Source organism: Polistes dominula, unplaced genomic scaffold (assembly GCF_049000335.1).
Source record: "Polistes dominula isolate Pdom_NZ unplaced genomic scaffold, Pdom_raw_medaka contig_19, whole genome shotgun sequence".
Classification (NCBI taxonomy): domain Eukaryota; kingdom Metazoa; phylum Arthropoda; class Insecta; order Hymenoptera; family Vespidae; genus Polistes; species Polistes dominula.
The window spans coordinates 3817602-3837068 of NW_028301058.1; the positions used below are offsets into that span (position 1 = coordinate 3817602).

The following is a 19467-nucleotide window of genomic DNA, read 5'->3' on the forward strand; positions in this document are numbered from 1 at the left end:
TTGTTGTTGTGTTGTCATCACGAACGACTACACGACCACGACGATGTTGTCGTCATCGTGTTCATGAGAACAAATTCCAACGAAAGAAGATCTAACGATCCGGTTGCTTGAAAGACGTTTTTCTTTCTCTGTGCTACCAACTATGCTACCAAGTGCTAGCTCATTACTTAAGTGGCTCGTGATAACGGATCTTTTGCGCTTTCATACTTAAACTCCGGGTCTTATTCTAACTTACTCCTCCTTCTGTTGTGCTTTCTTTCTCTGTAATACGTTCTTTTCGTTTGAAGAATTTTGGTTTTTTTTTTCTTTTTTCTTTTATTACAATTAGTCTCGGAATAATGGGATTCCTTCGAAAGGATGAATTAGAAAGAAAATCTTGTTAACACGTTCCGTGTGCCTCAGCATTTTTGAAGATTTTCTATTCAGGCCGCGTGGGGTGTATACGACCCACACTTTCTAAAATGTACAAACACAAAAAGTTGTTTAGGATGTATATGCCTTACATTTTTTTAATACTACAAACTTATAATTATTAGCAGAAAAAAGATATAAATTTTAATATGCATTAGACAACATAAAGCAATAAAATTTTAATTTTAAAAGAATTATTAAAAATTTTTGAAGAATTCTCTTTGTTTTTCAATGATAATATGGACTTCTCTGAGTAGCCTGAACGGAAAGTGCAGTGGGGGTTGTATACGTCCCATACGGCACAGAACGTGTTAAACGTAAATGTACTTTTTTTCTTCGTTACCTCTAATAAAGACTGTTAACTCTTTGTATAGCACAAAATTTGAGAAAATAAAAATGTTACAGAGAAACAAAGTTTAATTGGATATTTTGGGAAAAAATCAATAGTAGGTCTTCTATGTATATATATATCTTTAAATATAAAAGTTCAGTGTCACATTGTTGGTTTGCGATGAACTCCTAAAATATTCAACCGATCTTAATGAAATTTTTGTTATTTTGTATGATTTTTTTCAACTTAGAATATAGGATAATTTTTATCACGATTATTTTTTATTTTTTATCTTTTATTGTAAATTTAAGGATTTATTATTAATAGGTTATCTAAGGCTCTAGATTCATTAAGTTTTCAGTAGATGGCGCTGTATTACAATTCAATTATTTCAATGTATTCACGTCATACATTTTTTTCAGATTTATTTGACTTCATTAAATAGTTAAGAATTGTATTAAATCAACGTTTTATAACGAAGTCACAGCAACGCATAGCTGGAGCACCCTAGTATATATATACATACATATATATATGTACGTACGAAAGACAAATTAGCCCAACTCCTGTTGCAAAATTCGTGTTACTCGGTGTAATTACAACGCTCCATCAGCAAACGACCGACGAATTCCTCCTCTCTCTCTCCCTTTCTTTCCCTTCTTACCCTTTTACTCTTTGGTTAAATACCCATTTACGACGATAAAACGTAGGATTCTATGTAAAACGATCGAAACGAATCGTCGTAACATTTTTCTCCGTTTGCTTTTTTTCTTTTCTCTTTATCTTCTCTTTTTTCTTGTCTCTTTCGCTTTCAATGAAATTCCTTCATTTACGATTGAACGACCACGTCGAAAAACGAGTTTTTCTAATTTAACCCTTTCCCTGAATTCAGGAATATTTTGACGCGCGAAATTTAAACGCATTTATAAGCGTACGAGGTATCCAAGTTTATCAAAAAACATTATTTTCTTTGTTTTTTTTTATTTATGGAATATGGTGATAAAAAAAAAATTTCAACACACCGTGTAGATTAAGTTGGTAATATATCGAATCACTTAAAAGATATGACGTAAGTGTATGTTCGTATTGGTCAAAAGGGTTAAATAGAAATGAATGACAGGGCATATTACGATAACTTGTTTTTCTTTCCTATGTGTCAGATCTAATTCTTATTTTATCATTTTTAATAAGGCAAAGTATTATTATCTTGTCGGTGAGTGAAAGTATCCGTGTATCCCTTCAGTTCCACCTCTATCTAACATATAAGACCGAATATTTGGGTTTATTCTTATATACATTAATGTTTCGAACATACGTCAAGCTAGCGACCATATGAATTTTGACATTCTCCAATCACGTTCTTTCATGGTAAAACATATATGAGCCGTTTATTTCAAAAGTGGCTTAACACCATTTATACTTAAATTGAGATATTTAAGTATTTGTATTTCAATGCAATTAAAAATATACGTACAGGATACTAATGAGTTAAATTTATAGTTTTTATTAAAATAATGGCAATTATTAAGCGAATAATATACCTACGTTTTCTTACCAGGAATGGAGTTAGGTCACTTTCAAAATGAGCAACCAAATTCGTTATAAAATTTGAAAGAACTTAAATCCATTCAACATAATTTAAGATGCTTAAACGTACTGATTATTCAACTAAAACAATTGTTAAAAAACTGAGGTTTAACTTGTTAAATATTAATTAATTAAAATGACCTTCATCACTACTTTCGAACATTATCAATAATAAATATCTTAATTTAAGTATAAATAGACTTAGGCCACTTTCAAAATAAACGGCTCAATTATTGAACTAACCGTCTGAGAACTTATGTGTCCCAAAATTAACATATTATAACTCGAAATATAAGTAACTTCGAATGCTTTATTGATACATAACTCGAAGTTGTACAAGTGACCACAGGCAAACGGAAAAGAATAATTGACAAATGGACTTAGGCCACTTTCAAAATAAACTTTTTCATTCACTTCATTAACCAGCAAATTTTCATCTGTAACAAATCTTAATTAATTTAAATACATTAGTAAGAAGTATCTTCAGAATAAAAAGATTATGTAAAAATTTAACTATTACGTTAGGTTATTCAATTTTTGTTGAAAAATGGACTTAGGTCACTTTCTAATAAATGTCTCATATATAAATTTATGATCTAACGTGATGTTTGCGTCGCAGTATCTGGTTTATGTTTTCGGGTAACCCTAGAGAGTATGTATAGTAGAACGTTGATGTTACACACGCGTTATATTCGTTTCTTCTCGAGTGCTACTACTTCACATTCCTTGGGTTCGAATCTCTGGCGTCCGAGAGTCGGTTTTCTCTTTCTCTCTCTCTTTTTTCTTTTTTTTTTTTTTTGTCGAGGGGCACGTTTCGAGGATAAGGAACGAATTTGCTGGCTCTTTCAAAGAGCCCTCCTCATCGACTCGAAGCTTGAGAATTTTCTCCTCGAGGAAGAGGTGGAGGAGGAGGAGGAGGAGGAAGGCCACATCGTTTTATTGTCGACTCTCGTTCGTTCGTTCGCTCGCGAGATTTTTCTTCGGGCTTTCTTTTTTCTTTCTTTCTTTTCTTTTTCTTTCTTTTTTTCTTTTTTTTTTAACTTCTTCTTAGAACTTCATCCCCTTCTTCTTATTCCGGAAAGTCTCGAAGACAAATTTTTCCCTTTTTGTTTGCTTAACTATTTGTGGATATCTATTTCTTAATTTTTTTTTTTTTTTATTATTAAACTGGAAACACGTCAAGGGGTAATAAAAGAAAGTTTAGACGTGAAATATGTTTGAAAAATATTTTCGAGAGAAAATATCGTCTCTGACTACTGTCATATATTACATATAAATGCCATTATGTTCTAAATAAATAAACCAAAAAAAACGAGAGAGAGAGAGAGAGAGAGAGAGAGAAGAAACACGCGCGTTAACACCCAATTAGATGGGTTTCTGGTTTGGACACATCCAACAGCTTTAATAATATACGACAACAAAATCAAGGCAATGTGGATAAATAAAAAAAAAAGAAATTCAAATAAATAGGGATCCATTGAATTAACGAGAAAAATCTAGAGAATTTGTATGGGGGTCCATTACGTGATGTTGATTGGTCCGATTGATCGGTTAGACTTAAAAGAAAGAATCCACTGAAAGTCCGAGACTCTTGATCATTTGAGTTAAACCGTCAGGAATGGTTTATCGTGTTGGTTGGTTGGTTCTCGAACTAAAGCTTAAAATGTATCTACAAAATGCGTTGTTGGGATGAACCCTGGAAAGGTGAGGGTATAGGAAGAACAGGTGCGAGTCGAGTAGTTTTAACGGTTATCCCTCTTCCTTTTCCCTCTACTTTCACCATTTTTATTTTGTCCCCCTTCCCCCTTTTCCTTAAGAAGGATAAGGGTGCACCTTTCGTTACAAGGAATATATTTAAGAATCCTATACCTTCTTCACATCCTTATTTCCAAAGTATGGTAGAAAAGTGAACGATTATTTAAAATGAAGTAAGCCAGATACAAGTAGCCCTTATACAACACAACATCCTATAACACTATCTTGCTATAACACTATAAGAAAATTCCAAAAAAATCTTTATACAGAAAGTATTTTTTTTCATCTCCGTGACCCTGAAAACAAAAGTGTCTCATGCTGCTGGTCGGCTGTCTGTGAAGGCGATATCATTGCACCGAAAAAAATGTTCTCGGTTGATTATGTTGAACAGTGGCGACAAAGAAATTTATTAAATTAAAGTTGCATTAAATTAAAATAATATTTTTTGTTGTATATATGTTTATATCTTCTTCTTTATATATAAAAATTCAGTGTCACATTGTTGGTTTCCCATAGACTCTGAAGCTACTTTTTATTTTTTTTTTAAATAAATTTATTTGTAAATTTTGATAAGAAATAAGAATACAAATAAAAAATTTTTTTCATTTTGTGTGATTTTTTTTAGTTTGAAATATAGGATATCGCGATTATTTTTTATTTTTTATTACTAATTTAAGGATTTGTTATTTAAAGGTTATCTAGGTCTCTAGAAACTGTAAGTTTTCAATAGATTGCGCTGTATTACAATTCAATTATTTCAATTTATACGGGACATAACCTTAATTTTTCTTTTTTTCGTGTATTATTATTTTATGTATTTCATTGAAATTGTGGTATTATTTTGTGTGTTGTGTTATAATTTACTAAATATTAGGTTGTTCGGAAAGTTCGTACCGATTTTAACGAAAGATTGAAACGCAACGCATTTAAGTTGCTTTTTTTTTAGTATATATTTATTCAATTATATATAAGTGCTATTTTGTTCCATAACCTTTTATCACTCTTAAAGGGTAAATTAAAAAGTTTGTCCCGCCAGAAAGAATTTTTCAGGTTTTTTTCAGAAAACAAATTTTGTGCCATCTACCGACAATCAGCACAAACTTTCTAGACAACCTAATAGTTTAGAATTATATTAAATCAACGTTTTATAATAAAACCACAGCAACGCGTGACCGGAGCATCCTAGTTTTTAATAAAAATTAAGTTGTTTATGTAGAATTAAAAAAAAGAATATATCTTTTTAATAAATTTTCGGAACGTAACCTTGCCCTTTTTGTACTGGCCCTGGGTCTCATACAACACGGTTTTACACAACACGGCATTTTCTAGGAGCCTATCTACCGTGTTATATAGGAGAGTTACCTGTATAACATTGGCCATTTCTCTCGTATAGTCGTTCGTTCATTGGTTGATTCTTTCTTTCTTTCTTTCTTTCTTTCGCGATTATAGCCGGTCATCGCGAACAGGAATACGCAAAGGGGGTTAACGTACACGTATACGTACGTAAGGATCCATTATCGAGTAGAAAGACCGTACGATCAACGCGTACGATCCATCATCCTGGTTCCTGGTGAAGCAACGTGCACGATCCACATCGTTGGAAACGTCGTTCCATGTTTTTACCTTCGGCCGGGTGTATATCATCTCCTACGATGATCGCTTATTTGAGACCCCGCGTTTTACCCCTCGCACGTAATTCACGCCTTTTACTTTTTGGATATTCCTTCTACGTTCATCATCATTTTCTTCTTGTTCTTGTTTTCTGCTTCTTCTTCTTCTTCTTTCCCGTTTCTCTTTTCCCATAAATTTCAAATTCTATTCACTTGGAATTGGGTTAATCTTTAAGTATCGAGAGACTACTTATTGAGATTAAACGTGTTTGAAATTATTTTTCTTCTTTTTAGTTAATCTCTTCTATTATCTTCTTCTTTTCTTCTTCTTCTTCTTCTTCTTGATAGAACTTCGTCCTGTTATCTATGTTATTTATTCATATTATATGCAATATTACATTTTGTTTCATGCTTTTACACCGTATAAAGTTTCTCAACTCAATCCAATTCAGAGATTAACTATGATTTATATAACTTCCTATTTATCTACTGCATTTCTAGAAACTCTCGACTCATTGTCTTTTTCTATAAGACGTTATTCGTGAGAAAAATTGTAGATATTTTTCGTCCTTTTCAATTCGATTTCTTTGCCCTTCGTATTATAACCATTTCAACGAGGAACCGGGCTGATGAAGGGCGACGTGAAAAACCGGTCGGATACAAAAATCCTATTAAATTCCAAGTTGAAAACGATGTCGTTTTTAGTTATACTTCATCGAAACTTATAAAAATATTAAATTGATATTTTTAATAATAATAAATTAATAAGAGAGATCATCTCATTAATTTCGTAACAAATTATAATACGTTGTATTGATGAAAAATTAATAAATTATTGACTAGAGTAAAAATGCTTCTAATAAGATTAATCATAATTCTACAATGAAATTTATCGATAAGTAATCAAATCTTAAATTATCGGAAATGAAAAGCCTTTCTAACGTATTTCCGGTGGTTTAAATAAAATCGATGTTTGTAAAAGAAAAAAAAAGAAAAAGTAATCCGTTCGATCTGTGGCTTCTAACCGGAAGTTGGAATGGCATAAACACGGCTTCGCTTGGGTTACGTTAGTTCTGCGTAATGCAATGAAATACATTAGAGTAGTAGTAGGAGTAGTAGTAGTAGTAGTAGTAGTAATATAGGAAGAAGAAGTAGAAGAAGAAGAAGAAGAAGAAGAAGAAGAAGAAAAAGGAAAGAAAGAAAAGGGCTCGTCATCGTGTCCTAGCTCTTCTTCGAGTTCCCCGACATTGTGCAGCTAACCGTTTCGCAACAGATTACATGCATCTTTCTCTAACGGCACGTACGCGGTTACACATCGCGTACACGCATACCTATCTACACGTGTATACAGGGTGGTCTGAATAAATTCTTAACAAGTTGTTATCTACAAAACTTCTTGACCAATTGAACATTTCGTTTAATTATAATTAAACGAAGAGATGCCTAAAAATAAAAAAAAATAAAAGAACAATCATTTCATATTCTTTTCATATACCTATCATATATAAATTAATATGTGACATGTAATATTATTTGTAATTATCAATGTGAATTTACGCTTAAATCATTAACCTTAAATTTACATAATTTAAAGCATAAACATTACGCTTAAATCATTGATAATAACCATCAATTATATTCGATTGTCGTATTAAATCATATTAGGTTGTCCCAAATGATTTCTTTTTTATTAAATCATCACCTATTTTATTAAACATCACAATATTTTTTATGTCGAGTAATATACAGTATAGAAAAAGGTAATATAGAGTAGTGAATTGATATTATTCAATAAAATAATATAAAATTTTTTATTTTATATTACGCATTCGATGCTATGCAAATTATCACCAAGAAATTTTCGGGACGACCTAATATTTAACATAACCAATATTATCCCTCCCTCCTCTTCTGTTTAGTAATAACAATATTAAATTGAGAAAACGCATTATTTGATTCACCGAGTATATCGTATTATACATATATTGTGCGTATGTATGTATATATATATATAATAATCATGATGAAATATCGTAAAAGAGAGGCTCGTCCCCACGTGGAACCGTTCGACGCCAACTAGAATGACTATAACACAGCTCTCGCTTTAATGCCACCTTTCTTCTCTCCTTTTCTCTCGTGTGTATTTTTTTCTTTCTTTCTTTCTTTCTCTCTTTTCCTTTTGTAGTTAGGATATAATAATATATAATAATATAATATATATCATATAATAAATTTATATATTAATATCTTTACATATAAAAATTCAGTGTCACATTGTTGGTTTGCGATGAACTCCTAAAATATTTAACCGATCTTAATGAAATTTTTTTTATTTTATGTGATTTTTTTCAGATTAGTACATAGGATAGTTTTTATGACAATTATTTTTATTTTTTATTGCTAATTTAAAGATTTGTTATTTAAAGGTTATCTAGGTCTTTAGGTACTGTAAGTTTTCAATAGATGACGCTGTATTAAAATTCAATTATTTCGATATATTCACGTCATACGTTTTTTTTCAGATTTATATATGAAATAACTTTAACCTTGCTTTTTATATTTTTTCGAGTATTATTATTTTATGTATTCCATTCTCATTGTGGTATTATTTTAGGTGTTGTGTTATAACTTACTAAATAGTTTAGAATTATATTAAATCAACGTTTTATAACAAAGGCCGGAGCATTCTAGTATTATTACATGTATATAATATATTTATTTTTATTATTATTTACTATTTAGTAAAATAATATTAAATATATTAATAAATTATATAATTTAAAAGAGAGGCTCGTCCCCACGTGGAACCGTTCATCGCCAACTAAAATGACTATAACACAGCTCTCGCTTTAATACCACCTTTCTTCTCTCCTTTTCTCTCGTGTTTTTTTTTCTTTCTTTCTTTTCCTCTTGTAGTTAGGAACACTCACTCTCGCGGCAATGAAACCGGCCTCGCTCGAGCTTAGCAAGCGCATTTTTCCGCATTTGCCATTAGAATCGTCGGTTGGTTGGTCGGTCGTCGACACCGAATAAGAAACACTGGAAGAGATTCTAAATACGACCACCACCAACTATAATTTTTTAATCACCCTTTTTCTCTCTTATTTGTTAAATGATGCGCACCCCGAAAGGGTCTAAATATATTTACAACATATGTATGTATATATATATTCTATGTAGACGTGTAGAGTATTTTCACGATATATTGCACCGGAATATTTTGGTCCAACTTTGGAGACAGACATCACGGAGACGAGAGGTCAATGTCCCTTTACAAATGAGCACGACAGTATAGTGTTGTTTTTCTTCTTTTTTCTTCTGTTTTTTTACTTTTTCTTTTTCTTTTCTTTTTTTGTTTTTTACTCTTAACCCCATCTGCAACGTCGTATAATTTTAAAGTGACGTATATATAACGTTTCACTGGAATCCTTTGTATGAACAACCCCCTCTCACCAATCCCTTCATTGTTAATTTTAAATAATTTATATTTAACCTTTATCAGTTGTCAGGTTTTTTATATTAATGATTCTCACTAAATGTAAGTTGTAAGTGGTTTCGGTTAATAACAAAACAAAATTGTTCAATATTATAAGAATAATTTATTATTTATTAGAAATAATTTTTTATCGAAGAAATACTTCAAATATATGCAATTAGGAATTATTTAATTATTTATAACATATTTTTATTTGTAAGTCACTTCCCACGAGACTTACACGATAAGGGTTAAATATAAGTGTAAATTATATTTGACTTTCTTTATATTATTTCTTTCCTCTTTTCTTTTTTTTTTTTCTTTGCATAAAACCAAAGAATAAATATTATACTCCTTTTCAAAATAAACATATTTTTACTTGCGTAATAATAAATCATTCTTTCGGAGATTCTTCAAGGTTGATATCTCTTGGAAGTAAAATAACACTTTGCATACTCGCGAACTCTGAACACCCGTGATACGTCATTGCCACTGATACCTTCAAGGACACGTCACGTCTTGCCCGTCGAAACGTGACTTTCCTCTTGATGAGATACCCGCACTTTTACTCAAACAGTCTCTCTCTCTCTCTCTCTCTCTCTCTCTGTCTCTCTCCTTTCTTTCTTACCTTTTCCTTACCTTTTGTCACCGTTATATGTGGGTCGAAGTAAAATGCAAAGAACCATAATAGTAAAGTCAAATGTAACGGCATGCATATTATTTCTTTGACTTATATACATCAAAGAGAATAATCCTTTCCATTGCATTCTTCAATCTAACAACAATTACGAACGTGATAACATATGCACGTATGCGTATTAAATCGTATAAAGGTACGATGAATCATCCCTTTACAAATTTCACCTTTTAATGGTCTCCTTTCTGTTGTTATTTTTTCTTTTTATAAATTCCAATCCTACCTCTATAAATCGTTCACCGGAAGTGATCTTGAAAATAGGAAGCTTCCAGAAGTGATCTTGGAAATGGGAATTTTATTCAAAGTTTTAAACGTTATTATATCAAACTGCGTAACTTTGGACCACTATGCTGTCATTAAAATCAATAAATCGTAGAAAAGGAGGACATATAGTCTGTCTATCCGGTTAAATCGTTATAGCGTGACACGTGTAATAAGAGAGTACCACGATCAACTTTAACGGACCTTCCTTCCTTACTTACCCCCCTCCCCATTTCCCCCTTTTCCCCCTTTCCTTCTATCCAGTCTTCGTCGCGAGTTCTCTCACGCGTACACGAGAGAAGAACAACACAACTCTCATCCGTCGGCGGGCGCGTTCTTTCCACCTTTCTGGTGCAAAAAACTCACGCATCTTTACCGGGTACATACACATAGGTGTGTAACATACTTACATAAGTCGTCGTCGTGGTGCGTGCTTTTAAAAAAGGATTCATCGAACAAGAGCGCCTTCCCACGATGCCATTGCTACTATTATCCTTTCTCGAGGTCAATGAACTTATCTGATATTGGACAACGTTTTCGGAAAAAAAAACAAAAGAAAACATTCGTATACGATCATATTTGCAAAACAAACTTTTTACATTTTAACTCGGGTTTTACATTGATACCAAATTTTCCTGATTTCGGTATACCGTTTTATACGAGTACTAACTAATAGAATTGAAAAATTGTTTTTATTTGTTTTTTTTCGCGTTTTGATACCAAATTTCCCTGATTTCGGTACACCGTTTTATACGAGTACTAACTAATAGAATTGAAAAATTGTTTTTATTTTTTTCTTTTTTTTTTTTTTAATGAAACCAATTAACTAACGATAAATGTATTCTTTCTATTCCTTTTAAAAAGAATTCTTGCAAATGATATACGAGATAGGAGAAAATATGTAATTATAGTTGAACTTGTGTATACGCCGTTTACATTCGAATTATAGGTTATGTTTTCGTTCGGCAAACGTTTCGGCAAAAATCGTGAGAAAGGTTTCAATGTCACGATTGTATATACCTCTCGATAGGGGGCCCCCTCCCCCTTTCGAATTAGAGTCAGCAAGATAGTCATTATCAGCAACCGATGCTTAAAATCATCGCACGTTTCTCGTAATTTATGGAGAACATAAGATGATTATGTTTGGTGAGATATAGTACCTTCTTATATTTTCTTAAGGTCTATCCTAACATAGTATAGAAGATATTAGTTTGGATCGTATACACATACCTATCGCAGGGTCTGTCTTGTTCTCTATCCTGATCATAAATTTGTTTGACGCATCTAAACTGTCGACAAGGGGCCCTTTACGAACACTTAACACATTTAAAAACTAAAAACATGTTAAAATAGGGACAAATATTTTCAAGATTTCAATACGATAGAAAATATATTTAGTTCCGTTAGATATATTTAAAATATATTTTTAAATAATGAAGAATATAATTTTTAAATTCTAATTTAATTGTAGATAGTCATATGTGTTACCAACTACCACAAAAGATGTAATCCGTTACACGATACCTACAAGATACGACGAGAAAGTTCCAAGGAAAAGTATTCCATCGATACTAGCATAAGCTACTACTTTCAAGATTTAGTTTCATACACTCTAGTAAATGAGAGATATATATGCGCCTAATCATATTACATCTCCAAACCCACTCATAGATATTCGAAAGGAACACCCTGTGTCGTGTTGAAAAAAAAAAAGAAAAAAAAGACGTATTCTCGATTTAAGAATGCGTCGATCTTTCGTATAAATCAAATTTTGTATTCTCTCTTCAAGTCGTTTAAAACTAAACAAAAATTTTCGATTTTACAGAATCGAAATAATTAGCATAAATGTGTATTGGATTGAACAAATAAATATTATAGAAATTTTATAACCAATATTTTTATTATTTATTTCAAATATTTAATTATTACCAAAAGTTCTCAAATAATATTAAAAACGGTTACTTATTGATCAATCAAACAACGAACATAATATATCGATTTAATTGAGTCCTTTATTTTGTTTTTCTTTTATCATTTTTTACTTTTTTTTCCTTTTTTTCTTCTTTTACAGGAGCAACAAGTACCTGCAAAAGTCGTCTATCAGCCGTGTCTGCGCGGTCGGAGGCTTTTTCATTAGCATTCCAGTCTTCTTAACCGGTGAGAACGTCTTTTCTTTATTTTCTCTCGTGAATATCTTCTATCGTTATCGCTAATACGAGCATTCCACCGTGCATTATTATATCACACATTAATTGCCATGCTGACGTAGCAATGAAACGAAAGAAGGGGAAAGGGGAAGGGGTAGAGGGTAGAGAAGTGGGGGGCAGATAGAAGTAAAGGATTTTAATATTTTACAATCGTCCTTTATTTCCTTACAGGCATGATCCTATACACGTTTATACAGTTTCATTCTACGCCAGCTATAGTGACGTCTGTTTTTATTGGTCTCGGCATTGTATTCTGTGGATGCGCCATGGTCCATAACGTCTTCGTGTGGCAAAGGGTAAGCATCATCATCATCATTTCATTTTTTATCTTTTTTTTAATTATTTTTCTTATAGGTAACCAAAAATTAAAAAAAAAAGAAAAATATTTCTCAATGATTTCAATTGAATTTGGTTGTTTTTTTTTTTTTAAATACCGTTAAATTTTTTGCAACATAACAATCGTTACGAATACATTTCTTTTTTTTTAATACACCCTGTATATTCGCACTTGCACGCTAGGTGCTATTTAAAAAAATAAAGGTAGTCTTAAAAAACATTTTAAAAAAAAATTTTTTAACTTTTTTTTTATGCAATATATAGACGATCAAAAACAGATCGACTTTTTTTAACATTTAACGGACGGGTCGAATCTGCTCTGTCTTTCCTAGTTTCCGGGCATTTATCAGGAGAATTAAAAAACATGAATGTATGGATTTAAAGCGTTGTAGTTTTATTAAATCAATTATATTTCTTATAATATTTTATAACGGTATTTATACCTGTAACTGATGGTATCATGAAAAAATAACAATGTGCATAAAAGAAAACCCTAATGCAACATACTAAAAATTCATGGAAAAACGTAGATCTACGTGACCCGTTCTAGGAAGTCACAACGGAAAAACGTAAATCTACGGGGCACGTCCGTTAAGTGTTAAAGTATTTTTTGTCAGTTTATTGCAAGTACTTAAAAAATCATGAAAAGAGTTATATGGGACACCCTGTATATACAAATGTATATATATAGAAATCCTGATTTCTATCCTACGCAACTGATTAGCATAACCAGCATCGACTTGATATTATTGTAAAACGCTTCGCGAATTGTTCCTTTACCGTTGACATCATCGAATCAAGTATATTATACTATTATTCTGTTTGACTTTATGTAATATGCCGAACGTTGAACTTGAATATTGAGAGAAGAAAATTTTACGAATGCGTAACTTGTAACTTTGTTTTTTTTCTTTTCCTTTTTTTGTTGTTAAAGATTTCTGTAACAATATCGTAAACTAAATCCGATCGTATAACAACAGCTTGTTACACGTACAAATATGTAACAACATATTATATATAAATACATATGTAAAGTATAAGCCAGTAAAAAAATAGTTCGAAATTTATGTTGATAATTTAACGTTTCAATACATTCCCGGTTATAGTCCATTATGGCGATTAATTCGCTCGTAAACTCGTATCACTTAATGCCCGTACCATTAAAACAGCCGGGAGGTTTCATTTCATAATCATTTTCTTCTTTTACAATCTACGTCTATAGCTTTAGGTATATACGTATAAGGGGGAGGTGTGGGTTGGACCGAGTGTGGGGTGTACCAACGTATCTTATAATTAAATTTAATATCGTCTTTGACGTCGCCTTAAACGTTCCCATCTCGAATTCTCTTTTCATATTTCTTTGTCCCTTCCTCCACGCATGTTGCATATATTTTATTATTATTTAAAGATGGTATTCCTATTCAATTGATTAACATTTTTCAATGTTTCTTTTTCTTTTTTACCTCGATAATTTTGTCAAATAAATAATACGAGATGTTTGATCATATTATTGAAAATGATTGATTTCAATAAATAAGACTTTTTTGAATATATATTTTGATAATTTTCCAGGAGAAGACGAATGCGGTTAAGGCGCTTGCTCGCGAACAGTGCGAAGCGGCAGCTCAACTGCAGCGTCAACAACAGCAATTACAGCAAAATCATCATCATCATCATCATCAATCGCATCTCCTCCAACAACAGCAACACCAGCAGCATCAGCAGCATCAACATCAGCTACGGCCGAGCCTTTATCACAGTGGATGCCCACCAAAAATCGGTTCTTTGACGGCAACCCATTCAAATACCACTTTGCCTCATCACGGTGGCAACCGTAATAATTCTCAATATCATCAGCAACATCAGCATCATCATCATCATCACCATCATCGACATTTATCGTCACCAATGTCGCCTCCATTGTTATTATCTTCGACAAGTGCACCACTTGCTTCGACGCACAGTCTTTTAAACGTTGCTACGAATCGTAGTAACGTTGTAACACCACCTGCTACGCCAGGTGACAGGTCACCGCCAAGTCCAACCAATAAGTTCAATAGGTCACATATAACGAGGGAAGCCAGTGGTAGCGTCAGTCCTGGCCTACCAGCAGCGACTTTGGATCTTAGCAGTGCAGCTACAACCAACAGCCCTCATGAATTATCTACTCTCGTGTAAATAATCGAGATAGAAGAATAATTTATCTATTCTTAAAGACTTTATATTGAACTTTTATCGAACGTTCGTGCGGACATTTTCTCTCTTTCTCTCTCTATCTTCTTCTCTTTCTCTTTCTCTTTCTCTATGATTTGGGACCACCTAAGAATTATCTCTGACGATATCATATATATCGTCTTTTTTTTATTAAACTTCAAAGAATCGCGACAACAACCTTCGTGAATTTCTTTTTCCCTTTTTAAAAAGACAATGTGTATGTACTTTTAAATAATTGTGTATTTACGTTATTTTTGTGTCTTGATTTAAATTGACGAGACTATTTTTTTATGTGTTTTCAATTTAATTTTCACTTTGTGGACAAACGATAAGAAAAAGGTGTGCGTGTGTGTGTGTGAAAAACGCTAACATATTTTAAGTTTCGAGATTCAGCTGGTACCTGATTTATCTACGTACGACGTCTCATTGAAATTTCAATCTGTTAAATGCAATTAAAATACATCGTTTTGTTAGTTTAATTTCTTTTTTGGTTCCCCTATGGAAAGGGAAGTTTTCATCTTGTATAGTGGTTTACCTTATCAACAAAAAAATATAGGCGTCTTGAATTTGTACGAATTTATATTCTATTTTCTAAAATTATTCTACTAAGATAATATTGACTTTGCGTAAATAGAAATCATTCGATTCGTAGTTTATTGTTGATTAAGAAATTGTTTGTTGTTGATAAACTCTACACAACAATATAAAAGATAAATTTAAATTATTTCATATCGTTTAAAATTAATTACAAGTGCTATTTTTCGTAATAGAAATTATTGACAAATCGAACTCGCATTAGTCCAATTTAAAATGATATCAACATACCACATTTTGTAAAAATCAATGAATAATCAACGAAAAAATACTTTTTATTATAATGTCGCATTTCATTTACATAAATAGCAATACTTTGTGTCTCATAATATTATTATTCTAATTGAGATACATTTGAGAGCATCAACAGGTAACACCTGTTGTTGTAACACCTGTTGCATAATATAACTTATAAATTATGCAATCCAATCTGTAATTATCAAAACGTAAGGTAAAATAAGAAGAGAAGTTCTATTTGTAAAAGAAACAACGACAACGACAAGAAAGAATGAAAAGAAAGAAAGTTATTACGATCAAATTGTCAACAACTGGGTAAAAAAAAATTGTAAAAAGAAAAAGTTTTGCGTTAAAGTAATATTAACCCTTTCATTATGGCATATTTTGGCTCGAATACAACCCCCTATAAGGGTTGCTAATAATAAAAGGGTTCATTCGTGCTCGATGAGATAAAAATATAAGCATTAAAAGAAAAATGTGTGTGCGTGCGCATGTTGTGTGTGTATGTATGTTTGTGTTCTATGTACGTATATTAAGAATACGAAAGAATCAAAGCATTACTCGTATAAAAGAAAAATCTCGTGCAGTTTGGAAAGGTGACACATATATGTAGCTATGTACATCTTGCCATGTTCTTTATTTCTTTACTTGTTTAGTAAAACCTCTAGTCCTAGGTCACTTTCGTTAATGAGAAAGCCTTAGACCTTAGAATTCTGACTATCGCTTGTGACTGCGCGATTAAGTATTTTTTTATATTCATTACAAAGAATAACTGATATATGAAAAATCTGATATATATATATAAATAATAATAATAATAAAAATTATTATTATTATTATTAGTAAAACAGAGTTTTTGATATGTAAATTAATAAATTAATATCATTTCCACCATTTTTCAAACTTAACTGAGAAAATCTCGATTGAATATAAATCGAAATCTAACTAGAAAAACGTGTAATGAAATGAAATTCATATAATTATGACTGACTTCGTACTGAAAGTTGCATTTAATAATGTGTATAAATATAATGTTTTAAGTATGAGATACTTTAAGGAAATATTAAACTGAAAGAATATAGAATTGTATTAGCTGTTGATGAAATGATAATGTTACAAATTTTGAAAGTTAAACAGACATATCTCAACTTATCAGTAACGTGTAAATACATAAAAAGAATCTATAATATCTCACATTCTCTAGAGGTAGAAAGTTTGAAATGGGCAGGGTAAGAAAATGAAAATATGTAAATTACACATTAATATAATGCATAATTTTTACCAAGTTTGTAAGTAGTGTAGTAATAATTTGTTTTACTTATAGCGTGCGTTAATGCATGAGTAAATTATTAGTTGGGTCCACACATGTAATACGCATAGTACAAAAGTGTTTTAGCTTTATGTACTACTACAAATGTAAATTCGAAATCGTAAATAGATTTGGTAATGTACCTTTTAAAGAGAAATAAATTATTCAGAGCATGTCGAGTTAAATGATTGGTCAAATATTTTGACTATGATATTCATTAAAAATACGTACGATTTTCTTTTTTTGTACTTTGCGCGGCAAACTGAAACAACTCGCCTCGCCCATGATTATAGTTTTGACAACATAATACGATAATCCTGATTTTCTAACTTATTTTAATAATATTATTCATTTATTTTATTTTTCAAAGTTATATAAAAATATTATTTAACAAGATTATATTTCTATAACTTATTTAGTAATGGCACTTTAAATATATACAATGAATTTAATAAAAGCCTCAGAAACGATTTTTTTTCGTTACATAATAGAAAAACTTTTACCAACGTGTATAGAATTACGAAGAGAAAGTTATCTATTACATAAAAAGGATATCATCGTGAGACAATGTACATTTTGTTTTGCTACGTTTTCTAAGTTTTCAGCGTTTAATAGTATATACTATCTAATATATATAGATAAAATTTATTAATTTAACATAAAACACTAAATAAATATTACATGTATATATTATAATATACAAACTTATTGCACTTTTGTTTATTATAAATCTTTTGATATTTGATTTAATTCACAGCGATTGAATTCGCATCAGTTAAAAAACTGTCATAAAATATTTATAGATTTATAAAAAAATTATATAAATTTTTTCTATTTTGTTTTCTCTTTTTGTCTTTTACTATTATGTACATGCTCTTATATATACGTTAAAATGAACTAGTATAACTAGTAAACTTATGCTATAGTGCGAAAGATATATAATTTTACTATTTATAAAGAGCATCCATATTTGGTGTTATTGGCCATTTAGATTGTTTTCCCTTATATGGACAGAAAATGGAACTACATTCAATATCAGGCTCGTGCATCATTGATCGTGGTTGGAACCTTCACTTCAATGCCATCTAATTCTTTTGTCATTACTATCTGACATCCTAATCTGGACCTATAAAGAAATATATATTTAATATTAAAAATATTTAACGTTAATTGATCAAAACAATATATAAAAATAGATTTAAAATTTATTATACAGTTTTTTAAATGCTATTCGAATAAGCCCATGTTATGCTAAAATTTAAATATCAGATACTGCTTGAAATCACTGATTTCAATTCACAAACAGCATGGAAATGATTTAGAAGAAGTCATGAATATATGTAACATATGGAAATAGTCGAGATCTAGACCTCAATAGTAATCTGACCTGTTTCCTAAAGTTGATATGCATGTACTTTACACCAGTGCTTCTCAAAGCATAAACGCAACTTTTAAGACTCATATGGGATTGCAAAACTAAATGATCTTCTGGCAATGACCAAAAATTAATTTAAAATCAGTTTAACAACTACACATAATATGCTAGTAATTTTATGGTAACAAAATAGAGGATAGTATAAAAGTTTGAGAAGCCCTGTTTTAAGCAATAAAGAAAGAATTAATTCTATTTAATTATTAATAAGGAATATATCAGTAACGTACGTATTAGTTAAATCATATGCTAGGTCAAGCATATCCAATTCTTCATCGGTAGGTTTATCAGGAAGACTATCGTACACTTCCTTAGGAAATATTAAATGACATGTACTGCAAGTTAATGTTCCTTCGCAAGCACCTATGTATAAATCATTTTTAAATTATTAATATTACTTCTAGCAACATAAAGATAAGAACTATTTCTAGCAGATAAGAAAGAAAAAAATAATTTATTAAATATTACATACCGTAACCATCTAAATCAATTTCATTATTTACCACTATATCCAATATAGTATCTCCTACTTTGCCTTTTGCTTTTATTCTTTCGCCACTAGCTCTAACGAATGTTATACTAACTCTAAGAATAATCATTATTAATTATTTCACAATTAATACAATTATTTCATAAAAAAAATATATTTTAAAAATCAATATATATTATTTACTTACTCTTGTTTTTCTGAAAGAGGTTCAGACGTAGATGCTTTTCGTAAAAATGAATGAATTATAGGTACTGGAAGATTTTGTCTAGATTTATTAGACATTGAATTTAATGAAAAAATTGACTTTGACAGTTGATGAAATTTACGTACTAACGCCATTTCTTCAATTTATTATTAAAAGTTATATTGAAATCTTCTCAATTAAAATTGAAAATTATTTCTAAATTCGCTATAAAGTCTTTGATTTACTACTATAGATAATTTCAGTCATACTGTCAATTAAAAATATTACGAGCTCGTTTCACAAGGTTATGAAACACGCCACCACCATCGCTCACGAA

General features: G+C 30.8%; 2 protein-coding genes across 5 annotated transcripts in view; one reads left to right on the plus strand and one right to left on the minus strand.

Moving 5' to 3' along the window:
* LOC107073064 (uncharacterized) overlaps positions 1-17197 on the plus strand; it is a 37545-nt gene extending 20348 nt beyond the window's left edge. For all 4 annotated transcript variants that reach the window (XM_015333486.2, XM_015333487.2, XM_015333484.2 and 1 more), the window contains exons 3-5: positions 12199-12284; positions 12506-12630; positions 14243-17197. In XM_015333486.2, coding sequence (XP_015188972.1) covers positions 12199-12284; positions 12506-12630; positions 14243-14848 — 817 coding nt within the window. In that variant the 3' untranslated portion in view covers positions 14849-17197. The remainder of the gene's footprint in view (positions 1-12198; positions 12285-12505; positions 12631-14242) is intronic.
* Fdx2 (Adrenodoxin-like protein 2, mitochondrial Ferredoxin 2) lies at positions 16923-19462 on the minus strand. The gene is made up of 4 exons (XM_015333483.2): positions 19134-19462; positions 18929-19041; positions 18687-18819; positions 16923-18150 (listed from the first exon to the last, which is right to left on the minus strand). The coding sequence occupies exons 1-4, from the start codon at positions 19283-19285 to the stop codon at positions 18060-18062; spliced, it is 489 nt and encodes a 162-aa protein (XP_015188969.1). The 5' UTR covers positions 19286-19462; the 3' UTR covers positions 16923-18059.
* Positions 19463-19467: the final 5 nt, after the last annotated feature.